Here is a 16,630-nt window from a genome sequence, read left to right as displayed (position 1 = left end):
CATATATATACACACACACACACATATATATATACATATATACACACACACACATATATATACACACACACACACATATATATATACATATATACACACACACACATATATATATATATTTATAAAACCATGTTATATAAAACTAATGGTGGTGTAATTCTTTTAATTTGAAAAAAATATCTAACTTTCGACAGCTCTGACTAGTCGACAGCTCATCAATTCAGTCCGATTTAAACCCAGATCCTTCAAAATAAATGTATTTAAATAATAACTTTTCCGCAAAACCTCATTTCATATTTATTTCTTTAACTAAAAAAAATTGCTGAATAAAAGTGAAAAACATCAAAATAAACATTAAAGTACAGAAAAAAACTACTTTAGTGATTTTTTTTTATTATTATTTTTATATGAAACCTGGTAAAARCTCCTTATGCTGAAGAAAATAGAATCCTTTGGTAAATAAAGTATGTATTTGAAAGATATTCAACGCTAGGATTTGCTCCAGGTTAGCTCCCCCTGTYTATCCCCGGACACTTAAACAGATATCGGGCCTTTCTGTCCGGTGCTGAGGTTGCAGGTTCGAGCCCAGGCAGGGTCAGGAGGGGGCGTCCGGCGGAAAACAATCACTYCATCCTCTTCCTGCAGGAGGGAGCAGCAGGGAGGAAAAATCAGCTCTAACCTGAGCAGCTGAGGTGTACTGCTCCAGCCTGTTGTCTATCTTGGACACCACAGGAGAATGAGACGCCTTCATCGTGCTAAAAAAAAAGAAAAAAGAAAATAAACAGTTTAATGTTGCCTCAAAGCTAAAATATATGAAATCTTTAACTTTTTACCTTTTCTGAGCCGACTTGTTCAGAAACTCTGCTCTCTCTCCGATCTGCAAACAGAGGTTATAKACACTCAGCTCGTATTTGTCACGACTGATTGATGAAGTTTTGTCCTCAACATGCACACACAAACAAGAGACACATCACACTCCTTCCTATTCTCACCGTAAGACTGTGGGAATCTGGGAGGATTGTTTATGAAATGTGACAAGAGGGCAAAGCTCCTCAGACAAACCCAAAAGAAACGGTGCAAAAAGGGTCTTTTTCCCCCTGTGTTTTTTTTTTCCTGTAAAAACGAAGCCGAGCTGCTACCGAATGTGGGAGTCCCCAAAAATAGCCTCGGACAGGAAATTCCCCATTCTCAGACGCGTTTTAAAAGAGCTGCAGCCGCCCGAGCGCGGTTACAGTAATCCTGCTGACCCTAATCGTCTTCCTGCATGTCCCCGCCGCAGAACCCTGCTCCTTATCTGACAGGGTTCTGCTGCTTTAAGGCTGATAACAGCCAGGAGAACGCTCAGTGCCCAGAGGCTTATTCCCAACGTATAATTTCAATCTAACAGCAGAAATAGAAGAGGAAAAAGAAAAAATGCTGGAATAAAACAGAYCGGTGTATATTCTCCACTGCTTCCACGTGTTATTGAAATCTGAAATGAGCTCCTGAAGGTGTCACCGAGGCATGAAATTCACTCGGCACAGAAATTGAGCAGGAAATTGCGTGAACGTGCCCCCCCCCTAAAAAACAGATATATTTCACCCCGAGCAGAGTTGCACAGCAAAGCAGCGGCAAACAGATTCAGGCCATTCTTTGGACGTTTTGTCTAAAACTTTGAGARGCGTTCACCGAAAACTAAAACCTTTAAAGTGCCCGTGACATGAATTTTTTTAAAAATAAATACAAAGGGATTATTGGAAAGGTAACATCAGTAACATATTGCAAAAATAAATTCCCGCTGCTGAGATGAACAGTTACTGAGATATTTACATTTGAAGTAACAGGAAGTGATGTCAAAGGGGAATGCCTGCATGGATTAGAGCANGCTAAACAATAGAGGTACATGAGAAAACGTGTTCATAACCAATGAAAATAAATAAACAAATAAATAATTAAATTGTGTCTGTGCCGGTCTCAAACCCTGGTCTCCTGCTCTCTGGTCCAACACTCTACCCATTGCCCTATTGGAGGCTTGTTGTGAAATGAGCTGTGCATTGCACAACAACAACGATGACTGCTTTTTATACCGAGTAGGTGGAGCTTCACCCGGGGGTTGCTAGGTAAGGGGCTGAACGTAGGTTCCGGTGGGTTGTTGTACAGCTTGTGACATCACAAAATGACAGAAGTATAAAACTTGTCGTTAAAATACATTAAAAATACATTTACTTACAGTAAATATGCCCCTGGGTGCATTTTTTTGGTCCTAGGACTGTTTTTTTTAAGAAGTACATACCCAAAGTTGAGTAAAAAAACCTTTAAAAAGTGAATTTTGCATAATAGGTCCCCTTTAAAATTTCAATTATTTTGAACAAAAACACGAGTGATTTTTTTCCCCTAACAAMAGCCTTCAGAGCCTCGAGGTACATTCTGAACATAAAATAATCTTTTTCGTAAACAAACTCCACATTTGGAAAATCTTAAAAAGGCCATTCTTGAGATTTTACAACAGTAATATGTCATAATCGGCCCAAAGCAAGGTCGAAGAGCTTTCTGAAACAGGTAAGATATTTATTGTCTGTCCTCATAAGTCCACGTTAAAGGACTGAGGTGGGCTTACCTTCAGAGAAGAGCCACGAGGGCTGACGCATTTGAACGGTTTGCCCTCCCCGTCCGGAGCGTCGTCGGCCTTCTGCCTCTTCTCAGCAGCTTCTGCTCTTCGTTTTTCAATCTCCTCCTTCATCTTCCTTTTCTCCTCCTGACAGAAAGAGTCGAGGCAGAGCTGATCAGTTTTTTTAGTCTTTAAGATGTTCCCACCTTGTTTGCTGACATAGAAGGTTCTAGTCAAACAAATAATTCACAACTAATGGATTTGCACTGGCTTGTTTTAAACTCTAAATCAGTTATTCTGTGCTCTACAGTGATACAAATCATCAGCCAGGCTAACTTCTTCATTTTAACAAGTTAAAAGCTGTGAACTGAAACACGGAGACCCTATGGTGTATTTAGGTTTAGGGTTTTATCTGCATGTCTTTTTCAATCCAGTCTAACTTRATTTGTAAAGCACTTTATGCACCACAGCAGCAGCAAAGTGCAGAATCGTTCAAACACAACTTATGCAAAACAAATTCAATAAAAAAAACAGGAAAAATAAAAGCAGGAAATAACAGTAAAATACCTAAAACCTAAATAAAATCTACAATAAAGTCAAGAAAKTTTCTACAAAAAATAAAATCTGGTCAAAGTGGACAACACAGCCCCCCACAGAACGAAAAGCCAAAGAGAATTTGGTTTTAAAACGGGTTGAACGGTCTGAGGTGCAGGGCTGGCTCGTTCCAAGGTCTAGGAGCTGCAGCAAAAGATCGATCAGTTGTTTTTTCACAGTATGACTTCATAAAATTCAGTTTTATTAGAAAAAACATTACAAATAAATAAAAATCATGAATAATTTGGGTTTAGCTCCAGTATCAGTACTTGTAATTGCATTTTATTTAACATCTCAATGCAACAAAAGTTTCTTCAGCTAAGTTGCTTAACTTACGTTCTCCGGTTTATGATAAATTTCCAAACTCAGCCATAAAATAATAATAAAAAAAAACCCTACCCTTTCTTTGTTTTCTTGTTTAATTTGCTGACGGCGCAATGAACTCTGGGATACAATCGGCTGCGTGGGATACTCAGATGCAGCCGATGTTTTCAGGGTTTTGTCAGCCGCAAGAGTAGGCGTCTACGAATTGGGACAGCCTACGGCGCGGGGCGGGGACGTAAGCGGCCGAAGAAAGCTTGGTTTATACTACGAGCCACACGTCTTGTTCCCCCTCTGAGTGACAAAAAATTGTGTAACTTCCGCCTGTTCTCCCGCTGCTATCCCCCGGTGACAGCTGTCGTGTGCATTGCTCCCAGTCAGAACTCTGCGACGTGGACCTTGCAGCTCGGAGCTCGTGATTGGCCAGAACTTTGTGGGCGTGTTTGTTCATGAGGAGCTACGCAGCTTAGCAGCTCTTCCTTCTGCATGTCCTTTTGTTTAAAATGATGTTTTTTCTGAAGCCTTTTGTTAGAAGAGCTGGAAGAGCAGCTGGTTTGATTCTATTGAACATGAGCATGAAGCTGATGTTCACGTCTTTGTCCCATCACCACGTTAACAAAAAAAAAAAACAACAAAAAACCTAAGATTTTTCCTTCGAGGACTCTTCACCCAACACAACACTGATCGTTACGTGAAAAAAAAAACACACACAATATCCAGCCACCATTATTGTTGTTTTTTTTACTTATATGCAGAGGTAGGTAAAAGTACTTGAAAAAAAAATAAGTAAATGTTACCAATTATTTTAACATAAGACAAATTACAGTAATCCTACTTACAATGTTAACATTTTTAAGACCTCTTAAGATTGATTTAAGACATTTTAAGGCTAATTAAGGCCATATTTTTTATTGATGGGTTTAATGCCTTTATAAGTTTTAAGACTAAGAATCTGCAGGATAAATACACTTTAATAAAAAAAAAGCTAGCTTAATGAGTCACGTAGTTCAAACCTTGCTGTTGTGATGTCAAGCATTATTTATTTCCTAAACATTTAACTCAAATTGGTTATTTTACGGTTTAAAAAACACTGTTTTTAGGGGAGTGGGAGGGGCTTACAGTCTCAAAGCCCCAAATGAGCAGACTCTGGTTCCAAAAATACAACACAGCAGCACCGATGAACTAATTATTACTGGCTTCACTTTCAGCAATGGGAGAAAGTAAAAATGACAAGTTTAAATGTCAACACACTCAATTTGTTGGCTAATTTTCTTCAAATCCAGGAACACAATGAATTCTTTTAAAAAATGTTATTTTTTTAATTTACAAATGGAGGCAAGGAGGAAACAACATTCCTACAGGAGTGAGGCTCATTCCTGCTAAAAGTGTCTGAAGAGTCAAATCAAAGCTGTCGGAAAAAATATTTTAGAATTCTACACATTTTCATAGCTTGTTGCTAGCTTAAAAAAGCCATAAATCTTATATAAACATAACAGAATTGAGTGAAACTCCAGTCAGTCATGCTGATGTTTTAAACAAAGCTCTTGTGTGATCTGTTAGCCCTCTGAATACATGTTGAGGATGACTCTCAGCTACTACCACACCCAATTTTAGCTCGCTATGTGTAGAAATGACCGAGTTAGAGACATTTTTGAGCTTGCTGAGGAGCAGCTGCGGCGGCCATCTTGAATCAGATTGACTCCCAACGTTAACTGGTTGCAGATTTACATCTTTATTAGGGCTTTAGTTAAATCTGTCCACTGATTAATGCAATATTTCTGCTAACAGACACAAAGCTTTCACAGCGTGCTCGTGGTCCAAACACAGCAGTTAAACTGTGAGAAATAACACACAACTCAACATTTATTAACACAAACCAAAAAGGATGGAAGCTTCAAAAACAGTAGTTTGTGACAAATGACACGCCACACATGAGCAAACACACACACACACACACACACACACACACACACACACACACACACACNAAAAAAAAACTACTTAAGTACTGTAACAAAGTAAATGTACTTAGTTACTGTAAACCTCTGCTTATGTGATCTGTACTGTGTCTTCAGCTTGTTTACACTCGCTCAGGAAAAAGACGTCAGATTTGGTGTCACCCAGGGGGGACAAGATGTGCGACTCGAAGTGTAAAACAAGCTGAACGTCGACCACAACCCATGAATAGAGAGAGCCGATAAGTAGTTATGGATCTAGATGCACTAAATACTTCCTGAAAGTTTGATTAAAATCTGCACAATTCATGGAATATGTTGCTAAACGTCAGGCTGTGAGCAAATAAACCACTGGCTGCTGTTCGTCTCTGGGTGATAAATAAAAAGATTCAGTTTGTCCACTGAGGCAGGTCCCGGACCAGTTCAATCACTCTGAACATACTCTTATTTACAGCTGTCGCCTGCCTCGGTGGACGGGCCCATTATTGGAAAAGCAACATTAAAAACAGTTGAAAAACAACAACAACAACAACAATTAGACAAAAGGTGGCGGTTGGCAGGATGTCAGTCGTCTCCAGCTTCCTTGTCTGGGTTAATTAGCCTCCGTGTATCTGTGGGCCATCTTTTAATTACTCACCAAAAAGGCCTCATTAACATCACACAGGAGTGGCAGAGCGGTGAGAGACGGGCCGCGGTGTTCTGAGCCAACTTCAACAAAGAGGGGAATTTGTGTGTGTGTGTMGGGGGGGGAGGGGGCTTCGGAGCGCCACCGTTTAGGCGAGGGCGGGGACAGAACGGGAGGAGGAGCTTATCGTGTTTGAGATCCAGAAAACTGACAGATGTGAGTTACAGGAGAGCCGCGATAACGGCGACTTGGCGGCGAGATAACGCCAAAGCAGCGCCGCCGTGATGCACTGGTTTAAAAAAATAAAATAAAATGACGAGAAGCAAAATGAGAAATCACCTCCTCTCTGGCTTTCTTTCCCTCCTCCTCCTGCTTGCGCTGCCTCTCCTCCTCCTCCAGCACCTTCCTCCTCTCCTCCCTCTTCTTCCTCAGCTCCTCCAGCTCGGCCTCGGCCTCCTGCTGCTTCTGCCTCATCCTCTCGAACTCCTCGCTCTCGGCGTCGTCGCGGCGGCGCTTCAGCTCCTCCAGCTTGCGCTCCGCCTCCAGGCGGGCGTCCTCGTCCTGCTCGTCGCTGGCCTCGGCCGAGCGCACGCTGCCGCGGCTGAAACACACACAGACACACTCCTGACATTTGATCGGTGCTAAATATTTAAACACACACTCGGAGTGTTACACACTCACACTCACACACACACACACACACACACACACACACACACACACACACACACGCACACTCACGATGGAATTACAGCTCATCTCAAAGCTGAGGACAGGGTTTCTACAGTTTAAGGCAAGTTAAATTTAAGACCTTTTAAGACTTTTTTTATGCCAAGTGAAATTAAATTTAAGACCAATTTCATAATAAAATACAAATAAAAATAAATAAATAAATAAATAAATAAAGGTGCCAACCTGGAGTCATCCCAAATCATAATGATTGTCTCGGAGCATTTGTGTCGCGCGGCGTGCGTTCGTTTTTGGCAGTTTGTGCGCATAGGCCTGTCACGATAACAAATTTTGCTGGGCGATTAATTGTCTCACAAATTATTGCGATAAGCGATAATATTGCCTGGTGACCGTTTTACAACTAATAATTATAAAAGTGTAATATGTAAGTGTAATAAATCAATAAACTTTCATTTTTAAAGAATGTTTAACAAAGTGGACTCTCAGTCTCTAACAAAAAATGTACTTGAATTAAAAAAACCCAAAGAACAACAAAATGTAAATTAAAAACCACACACAACTAAGACAGTAAATAAACAATATTAAAGAGCAGCATCTCTTTAGAGATGAAGCAAACTACACAGCCTGGTGAGGACCCATTGTTTCTTATGGAGACATAAGCCCAGTTCACATCCTATGTAAAGTTTAGGCTAGGTTTAGGGTCAAATGGTAATAGAAAATAATGGTAAATGAATGAAAGTCAATGCAAAGTCCCCATGAGGATAGAAGAACCGGACCGAACTTCAGTCAAACAAGACCCAACACTTTTATTCATAATTTAAACTAGTGATCTTGTGAGCAGCTGCAGCTGCATGCTTTTATTTTTTTATGTCAGGCTGTCGCGGAGCGCTCCTCCTCCTCTGTCCGAGGCTGGTGAGGAGGACGGCTCAGCCGAGGCTGCTGGAGCTCCAGGTCCTGATCCACGGAGCCAACATGAATCAGTCCCAGACTGAGCTGACTTGATTAAGTCTCTCTCTGCCTCTGGTGAGGAGGGGGGTGAAAAATCCTCCACCTCAGACCGTTTAGAGATGTAGCTATCTGCGATACTGTGGTCACTCTCCATGTAGCATCAATTATGCTAATGCTAGCTGCCTGTCGCGTTCTCTCGTCCTGGCCAAACCTCCGCTCTCTAACCCCCCCTCCCCTACTCACACCCCCTCCTCTACCCACTTTGATGCATTTTTCAAATTTCGCCTTGTGACGGAGTTATCTTTTCACGGGGGGTAAGATACACCTTAAAGGGACCTATTATGCAAAATTCACTTTTTAAAGTTTTTTTTTACTCAACTTTGGGTATGTACTTCTTAAGAAAACAGTACTAGGACCAAAAAAATGCACCCAGGGGCATATTTACTGTAAGTAAATGTATTTTTAATGTATATTAARGACAAGTTTTCTACTTCCGTTATTTTGTGATGRCACAAGCCGTAKGACAACCCACCAGAACCTGCGTTCAGCCCCTTACCTAGCAACCCCCGGGTGAAGCTCCACCTCCTCAGTATAAAAAGCCGTCACGGTTGTTGTTTTGTAATGCGCAGCTCATTTCACAACAAGCCTCCAATAGGGCAATGGGTAGAGTGTTGGACCAGAGAGTGGGAGACCAGGGTTTGAGACCAGCATGGACACAATTTATTTATTTTCATTCGTTATGAACACGTTTTCTCATGTACCTCTATTGTTTAGCTTATTAAAGCCTTGTTAAAGCCTATTTGTTCGAGTTTCTGAGGTATTTTGACCGCTGCTGCTCCCTGCTCTGGTAACAGCATGCAGAGGAGGGAGAAAAAAAAAGAAAGAAGCTGCGACCGACTCTGCCTCTGGGTCTCTCACGCAAACGCTGGCTTTGGAGGGCGGAGTTAATGTCAGCAGATTTTTGGAGGGCGTTACCAACAGAGCTCATTAACATAAACAGCTCTTCTGAACYGAAGTCAGAGCAGGCAGAACTAGAAAATGTGAAATTTTATTATCTGAGAATTATTTTGTGCATTAAATTAAATGAACACGGTCTGGATAGCCCACAGACATACCATAAACATTTCTAGGACCCATAATTTGGTCTCCTTTCAAAGTAAGATCAAAATAATCATGTCAAATCAAATAAAGGGGTTTTTATATAATATGAAACTACTTGCTTTCAAGTAACTATTCAGGTTTTTTTAAGCCTTTTTTAACTTGTCTGAGACTTAAATGCACCATTAATAAATCAGCTCTGTAACAATCCTAGGACCTGGTTCTGGGTGAGAACTAGACAGTCGGGTGTACCTGGGGGTCCTCTCAGGCTTCCTGTGCTGTTTGGGAGCCGCCTCCTCGTGCAGCCCTCCGTTGTGCTTCCACTGATCCTCCCTGTCCTCCTGGAACCCGCCTCTCTCGTTCACCTGCGTTTCCGTCACACACACACACAAAAAAACATCAGCGGTGAGGGGGAGAGGTCGAACGATGGAGAAGCTTTAAGGGTGAAAAGATGATCAAACACTGTGTTGAAGGAGAGGAAGAGTGCTGAAATAAAAATAAAATAAAGTCACATCTCACTGCGTCCACCCCACTGACCCCACTGGTGTCTCAACCCAAGTGTCCATCAACTTAATCTGGGTTTTTCATTATGTGCACAGTCAGCCATGCTTAAAAAAACATAACAAAAACAGTAAAAAAATCCTCATAAAAAGTTCAATGGAGCTTACTTATGAAGAGTTGCTCACTTTACGTTTGGCTGTTTTGAAGTGGGCTTCTGTAGAAACGTTATGAACAATCAATATCTTACCTGCTGTAGATGATTCATTGATTGGCTGTGCACTAAGTTTTCATAATAGTTCACACAAATGCTCTTTTATAAACCTTTACACTGTCAGTTCTACGTGACAAAGTTATTTAAGTGGACTTCTACAGTTCTTTGAAAGCGTTAGCGACCAATGCTGCTAGCTTTAGCATTTTCGGTGCAGCAGGTCCGACAAGAACATATAATATTTCTGCTGGAACGGACATGAAAGTTAGAAAATAATCACATGAACAATTAAAATGAAGACGGCAGCAAATCACTTTGGACTTAGCTGAATTAGGATTAGCCATTAGCTCATCAGTTTTGTCAGGCTGCCTATTCTTTTCCACAGAACACCACTTCAAAATGGCTGAACTAGTCCTTCAAATGAGTCCTGAGGTCTTCAGTTGTTTGTTTAAATAGTAAGGACAGGAACAAATTCAAATTTATTGTCATATAGAGAAAGGTGGGCGATAATCCAATTAAAAAACCTTTCAAATAAAGATGGCTGCCACAGATTTTAACACTAGTGTAACTCGTACTCTTTGGCGTGGTGGTAGCTGAGAGTCATTTACAACACGTAATCTGACAACATTATTTACGTAATGTATTTTGCTTTTCCACAACGCAGTACTAACAGACGTTAAAACCGTTGGCTGGCCGTGCACACAACGTTCTGTCTGAATGATTTGGATTACCGAGTCGTCGGCGTGCCGTCAATGAAATGTGACGTGCTGCTGAGGTGGAAGACGGACAGAAAACACTCTGTGACCACGCTTGTGGAGCAGAAAGGGTTAAATATATAAATAAATAAAAAAACACGCCTCGTTAAACGGCGGCTCGGTCAACCTCAGTTTGTAAATCACACTGCAGACACACGGTGCTTTGGTAATTTCAGCYTCCGACTATGAAGTCAATAAAAGCGCAAAATGCATATCAGGGTCAAAGTAACAAAAAATATAAAAGTGGGCGGAGCTAAATTCAAAGAAAAATCTCAGAATTTTCGTTAGAGTGCTAAATAATTGACTGGATATACTTATTTTAATTTTGCAATCCTTAAATTTAGAAATGCCTACCCAGCTCCTAAAATATTAGCAATAGTCCTATGATGGCATCATAAAAAAAAGAAATCAAGCTTTCTTCTCCTTTAACGATGAATCAAAACACTGAAATTACCCAGAGGGACGTWTTTTTTTCTTTTCCAAGCCGTGCACCACACCTCTACTGAAATCCTTACCGAATGTTTGATACCTCATTATCCTCAGATACCTCAAACTCTTCCTCAGAGCCACGTCTGAGTGACCCAGGCTCTACATTATCATCCTCAGGTACCTCTTCATCCTCCCCTGATGCTACTGCGTCCTCCTCAGCCTCTGAATTTGCTGACTGGGCCTGATTTGAACCCTCACTGACTACCGTTTCTCCTTCAGCGAGTCCCTATGAAAAAGGGTTACAGCGGTTCTTTGAAAACACAGATCTGCGATTGACTCGAGGGTTCACGTCAGAGGAAGACTCCGTCGTCGTACCTTCTGTTGTGTTTTAGGCTCCTCGGTTTCGGCCTGCAGAAACAAGCGTCACATCTGTAGCTCAGGTGCTAAAATGACTGAATAGATGAAGAGCGAGTAAAGCGAACCTGCTCTCTCAGGTTAGACCTTCTCGGTTCGATTTCCTCAACTTCGACTTTCTGCTCCTCCTCCTCCCCTCCTCTCTCCGGAGCAGCCTCCTCCTCCTCCTCCTCTTTGGGCTCGTCTGGCTTCACGCTGTTCGTCACCACCTTCTCCTCCTCGTCGCGGTGACGACGCCAGGAGGGCCTCTCCTCCTCTGTGTCGTTTCTCTCGGTGCCCTCCGTGGCGGTGGGGTCCAGCTGCCTCTGCTTCTCCAGCGCCTCCTTCATGCGTCTCTGCCGCCTCTCCTCCCGCTTGGCCATGCGGTCCAGCAGGGCCTGGTCCTCGTCGTCTCCGCCACCTCCGTAGGAGCTGCTCACGGACACGGACTCGGTCACGCTGATGGGGGGACGCAGAGAACAGGTTTTAAACAACAAAATAAAGGTTAATTTAACCAACCTTTTTTTAAATATTAGTGGTGTTTTAATGTAAAGACGACAAATACTTGATAAACAATTATTTAAACTGTAAAACAAAGACAACAGAACTGCTTCATGGATTGGAGAACCTAATTTTAGCCTGTTAGCTGGGTGCTAACAGGCTGAAACTAATACATATGACGACATAGCGTTAGCACCCAAGCTAATACATATACAGTATGTATATGACAATAAAGCATCAGCTATGTGTAAACTAATGCCACATATTTATTAGTAATATATATGGCATTAGATCCTGAGCTAACAAAGTTAGCTCAATACTAACACAAAAGCTAACAGGCTAAACTGAGGTTCTCTGGACCATATATTTATTTATTTATTTATTTTTCTCTCGTAGGTACTCTAAAAACAAAAGCCCCTGTGAAAATCAGGGCATCACAGTAATTGACCTTGTTGGATTCACTCCTTCATTTCCACCAGGGGGCTCTAGAGTTTGWTTACTTTGATTCTGAAGAACTTTGTGTGAAACTTCATTGCCGCCAATAAAAGAAGCAAATGAATACATTTTATTTAAATTAAAGAAAACTTCTACACACAGTCAAATATTGTAATTTTAAGAATACATATAATCGTATAGATAAATTTTTGTCTTGTAAACGATTAGTGTTTTGCAAAATTAGCWTTATGCTAGCAGCTTTCTATGGGGTTTATACTGTACAATAGCAGTAAATTAGCACTATGCTAACGCTGGTTTCTTGCACAGTTTGGATTAATATTAATATGTTTTTGACTAATGTGTAAAAAACACTACATTAAATGTGGTTTACACTGTATATGAATTAGATTCAGCACAGCTTGAGTTGAAATTTGTTTAATTTACTACAAAAGGTCAAATGCGTGTTTACAAATTTGTTTTTGTTTGTAATAAAATCAAATGTGATTTAATTTTGTTCTGGCAGCATGTGCATTTCACTGGGCATTAAAGAACAACTATCCTTATGTTATATGAAACAGGACTGTTCGTGTACAGTTTAAAAGCCAGCCTCTCTGACGGTATGGGGGTACATTGTGTCTCTGGAATAAACAGCTTACACAGCTGGAAAGGCAGATTTAATGCAGAAACGTACATAAAGGTTTTACAGATGGTTGTGTGAGAGCGTCACCTGTGGCTGTTGGTGACGACCTTGCTCTCCGGCTGGCTGCTGGGCTCCTCGCCCTCCCTGCTCCTCAGCCTCTCCTGGCGCGCCCTGCGCCTCCTCTCGCGGGCAGCCTCCTCCTCGTCATCATCGTTCCTCATCATCCTGGAGGACAATAAGACAAGTCAAGCCAAAGGACATGGGGACCCTTTTTTTTTAAACGAAAGTAACTTTCAATCGTTCTCTCCCCCATCCTCAATTAAACATCGAAGTTAGAAACTTCAAAGTGAACGATTTCTTAAAGTGGACTGTAATCACCACAGTGACCAGAGCTGATGGATTTGCTTCGGGCTCTCCCCCTTCTTTCCTCTTATCAAGCTGACCTGTCAGCTGTGAGACAACTAATACTTCTTATCGAGGCTGCAGTTTTCACGAGCAGATAAAAAAGCAGGGTCTTGGAGCTTTGGCTGAGGATAAGAGAGAGCCATGAGTTTCTGCCTCGTCCTGATCTGGTCCAAGTTGCGACGGAAACTTTTTATCCTTCTTGGAGGAATTTAACGCCGCATTAAATTCAGCAAATCAAATTTCTTTAAAGTGAACAAACTGAAATGTACTCTGCTCTGTGAAAGCTGTTATTTTGTGCTGACATGGGCGCTATGAGCCACCTGCTGCAGATGTGGGAACCGAAGACCGATAAAAGAGGACCGAACCTCTAATCTACAATTTGGACGGGAGTGGAAACCTCTTTTTTTTTGTCTGTAGTGCCAAATCTCTTCCTGAGCTGCTGTTTCTGTCCACCTGACATTTCTGAACCGAGCTCCGCACTTCATCAGAGTCGGCCTCGGCTGACCTCCGCCCCCCCCCCCCACATCACAGCCTTTGATTCCGGCCAGCCAAGCATGCCGTTGCATGTTAATCGCAACATGTGTGGTGAGCGGCACTAAAGCTGCTCTCGTTTGAGGTTTTACAGCTCGTGAATTTGTTTTTTTTTTAAGTTCCTTTCCTGCCTCCTTCCTCAGTTTCTCTCTCAAATGAGAGATGTTGTCATAACTGAACAGATGACTGCGCTAACGCCCAAACCGGGCCGGTGGGACGGTGAAATCAGCYGCAGGCAATGCTTCGCACGTGTGCCTGCTTAGCTCGGATCGGTTCAGAAAACGGGATAGATGGAGCGGGYAGGGCTCCAAACTTAAGGGTGGAATGCAGATTTTGATCTGCAACAGGTAAGATATTGTTTCACAGAAACTCATTTCTAGAGCTCAACTRAGTGAAGCTGAGCTCCAACTGTTGGTGAATCATGAGGGAGTCTCTGAAGGTCTTAAAATGTTTGTGAGGTTCCATAACTTCCTGGTGAGCTGCATGGACTTACCCCCTTAAATTCTAAACATGTTCAAAAAATGGAGTACGACATCTTTTTTTTCAAAACCATTGCAGAGTTCTCTCAGGRGTCTCAAACCTTTCCATAAATTTTAGAGCTCTAGAGCTGGATTTTATCACCTGCATGGGAGTTCTCCTCTGAGAACATTTAAATCTGTAGGCCTGAACGTCTGGGTCTGAAAAAAGCAAACACTGATGGTAAACGAGGGATAAAAACTGGTCTAAATCTACTTCATGACATTTCTAAAGTCTTGTACATTAAATCYTAAATGTGTAATTTGCTGCCAAGTTGGGTATGAAGTGGTAAAGTATTGTGCACTGTCATTGGCAAAATGTATACGCAATAACTGGATCTTAAAAATTGTCTGCTTTCTTTGAGGCCTTAAAGTGTCTGACATGCTTATTCTTCAAATACAAAAAAATCAAAGAAAAAATCTTTACATTTAAGAAAGTTAGAATAATACATACGATTTAACCCATTTTGGCCTATAGCTAGCAAATTTTCTTTTGAACTGGGCTCAGCCAAGGTGAAACAGGAAGTGACATCAAAGGGGATCTTTTCAACAGAAAACTCTCTGGTCTTTGTTTATTGAAACAATGTTATCTCAACTGTTTAGTTTTGTAAATTTTTAAAAATACATTTTAACACAGTCGGAGCCATTTTATTTACACGCAAAGTATTCTGGGTAAATGATGATTTGGATAGGTCCTCGGTGTGAGCGAGTTATATCCACCCTGAAGGTTAATCTGGGACAATATCTGATGATCGACTCTTTTAAATGAAACCAGAGAGCGTTGACAGAGAGGAGAAGGTAGAAATGACTCAGCCTGGAACTGAAAATATAGATGGAGGACAACAGAACTGCTTCATGGAAGAAGAACCTCAGCTTAGCCTGTTAGCTTTAGCATTAGCACCCACGCTATATTGCCTTATATGTATTAGCTCTGTTTACATGCAGACATTCCCCTTTGACATCACTTCCTGTTACTTCACAGGCAAATATCTCAAAAACTGTTCATCTCAGCAACATGAAATTTCTTTTGCAATATTTTATCAATGTCCTCTTTCTAAAATGCATTCATATGTATTACCAAGATTTGACYTCAGGCACTTTAAAAACGGCATTTTCCCATGTTACAGTAAAAAAAATAAACAGTATAATATAAAATTTTGTAACATTGTTGCTGGAAAAGCGCAGCGATCACTGCCTACAGTTTACCTACATTTGTTAAACAGCATTCAAAGTATCGCTGAGTGTTTCCACACATGAACCGACTTCTGCTAACAGCACATTAACCCTTATTTAAATTGCCATGGTAATGCAATGTTTCGTTTTGTTGTTGAGAAAAAACAAATTCATTAAAATAGCAGCAAAAACAACCGCCGCAGCTCCCACGGGACGGATCCGTCCCAGAAACGGCACGGCGTGTCATGAGAAACGGGGAAGCTAAAAATGGAACAAAAGAGTCCTCGGCGGCGCTGACGACGACGACAAATCTCAGGGTTAAAGATTCCCCAGCAGGAGAGGAGAACAAACTCCTGAGAGCTGAATTAGCGATCGAGCCAATCACACACTCAACTCGAGACACACACACACACACCGGGAACAAAGCCCTGATTTCATATCCACCTCCCTTCCATCAGCATACTGACAGAAATATGAGGTGGAGGCAGGAGGACCGGGGCAGGGGAAGGAGAGCAAGTGGATCAGGGAGCAGGGATAAAAAGGAGAAGCGGGAAATGAAAAACGGGAAGGAAAGGGTGTGAGCAATAATGGAAAAAAAAAACGACTAATCTGTTGATTTTATCGGGCTCGACTTTTCCTGCACGAAATGATGTGCAGCCTCGGTGAAAACTTCAGCTCTGTGTGAGAGTGTGCAACAGTTTCCAGGTAGACGAACACAGAAACGTAAAGAAAAACTCTGATCTGACAGTTCATAAAATAACATTTATACTGAAAACTATAAAGCATTAAATAGATTTTAATCATTAAATGTGTTTCAACTAACTATTTAATTCAAGATGGCTGCCACAGCTAATCAATATTAGCTAACTCTGGTTAGGGCTAAAAAATATCTGGAAAAGTTTGCATTTTTTCTGATTTTGATTGTAAAAATCAACCATGTTAAACAATTTCAATGCTATGTGAATGAGCACAGACAGTACAAAACAGCAACATTTATWTGGAACAAAGATGAGGTTTGGTCATTCCTACATGTTGGAAARGTTTGATTAACACAAACAGCCTTCTTCTATCCTCACATTAGTGCAGAAAAACTATTGACTGCAGCCGTCGGTAGTGCGTAAATTTCACACCGATGTTGGGAGTTTCCAGAAACCAACACTCTAAAACCTGGATTCAGTGTCAGGGAATATGGCAGAAATGCTACAGTTTTGCTTAAAAATGGCATTATGAGAGTCAGCATCTCAGATACAGCGGGTAAAAAAAGTATTGAACACGTCACCATTTTTCTCAGTAAATATATTACTAGAGGTGCTAATGATATGAAAT

At 41.3% G+C, this 16,630-nt stretch overlaps 1 protein-coding gene across 8 annotated transcripts in view; it reads right to left on the bottom strand.

Annotated features, from left to right (window-relative positions):
* LOC106525550 (non-muscle caldesmon) overlaps nt 1-16,630 on the bottom strand; it is a 76,673-nt gene that overhangs the window by 7,662 nt on the left and 52,381 nt on the right. For 4 of the 8 annotated variants that reach the window (XR_001311131.1, XM_014019829.1, XM_014019831.1 and 1 more), the window contains 9 exons: nt 12,768-12,905; nt 11,194-11,563; nt 11,087-11,119; nt 10,812-10,997; nt 9,071-9,183; nt 6,422-6,683; nt 2,597-2,734; nt 834-877; nt 680-755 (listed from right to left, as the gene is read on the bottom strand). Coding sequence is in view for 7 of the 8 variants with exons in the window: in XM_014019829.1 (XP_013875283.1) it covers nt 680-755; nt 834-877; nt 2,597-2,734; nt 6,422-6,683; nt 9,071-9,183; nt 10,812-10,997; nt 11,087-11,119; nt 11,194-11,563; nt 12,768-12,905 (1,360 nt within the window). In the remaining variant the exon portion in view is untranslated. Of the gene's footprint in view, nt 1-679; nt 756-833; nt 878-2,596; nt 2,735-6,421; nt 6,684-9,070; nt 9,184-10,384; nt 10,466-10,811; nt 10,998-11,086; nt 11,120-11,193; nt 11,564-12,767; nt 12,906-16,630 lie in introns of all 8 variants that reach the window. The other 4 variants (XM_014019830.1, XM_014019833.1, XM_014019834.1 and 1 more) reach the window with 4 other exon arrangements.

This window comes from Austrofundulus limnaeus, unplaced genomic scaffold (assembly GCF_001266775.1).
Source record: "Austrofundulus limnaeus strain Quisiro unplaced genomic scaffold, Austrofundulus_limnaeus-1.0 Scaffold234, whole genome shotgun sequence".
In the NCBI taxonomy this organism is placed as follows: Eukaryota; Metazoa; Chordata; class Actinopteri; order Cyprinodontiformes; family Rivulidae; genus Austrofundulus; species Austrofundulus limnaeus.
This window is presented reverse-complemented; position numbering and strand designations above follow the sequence as displayed.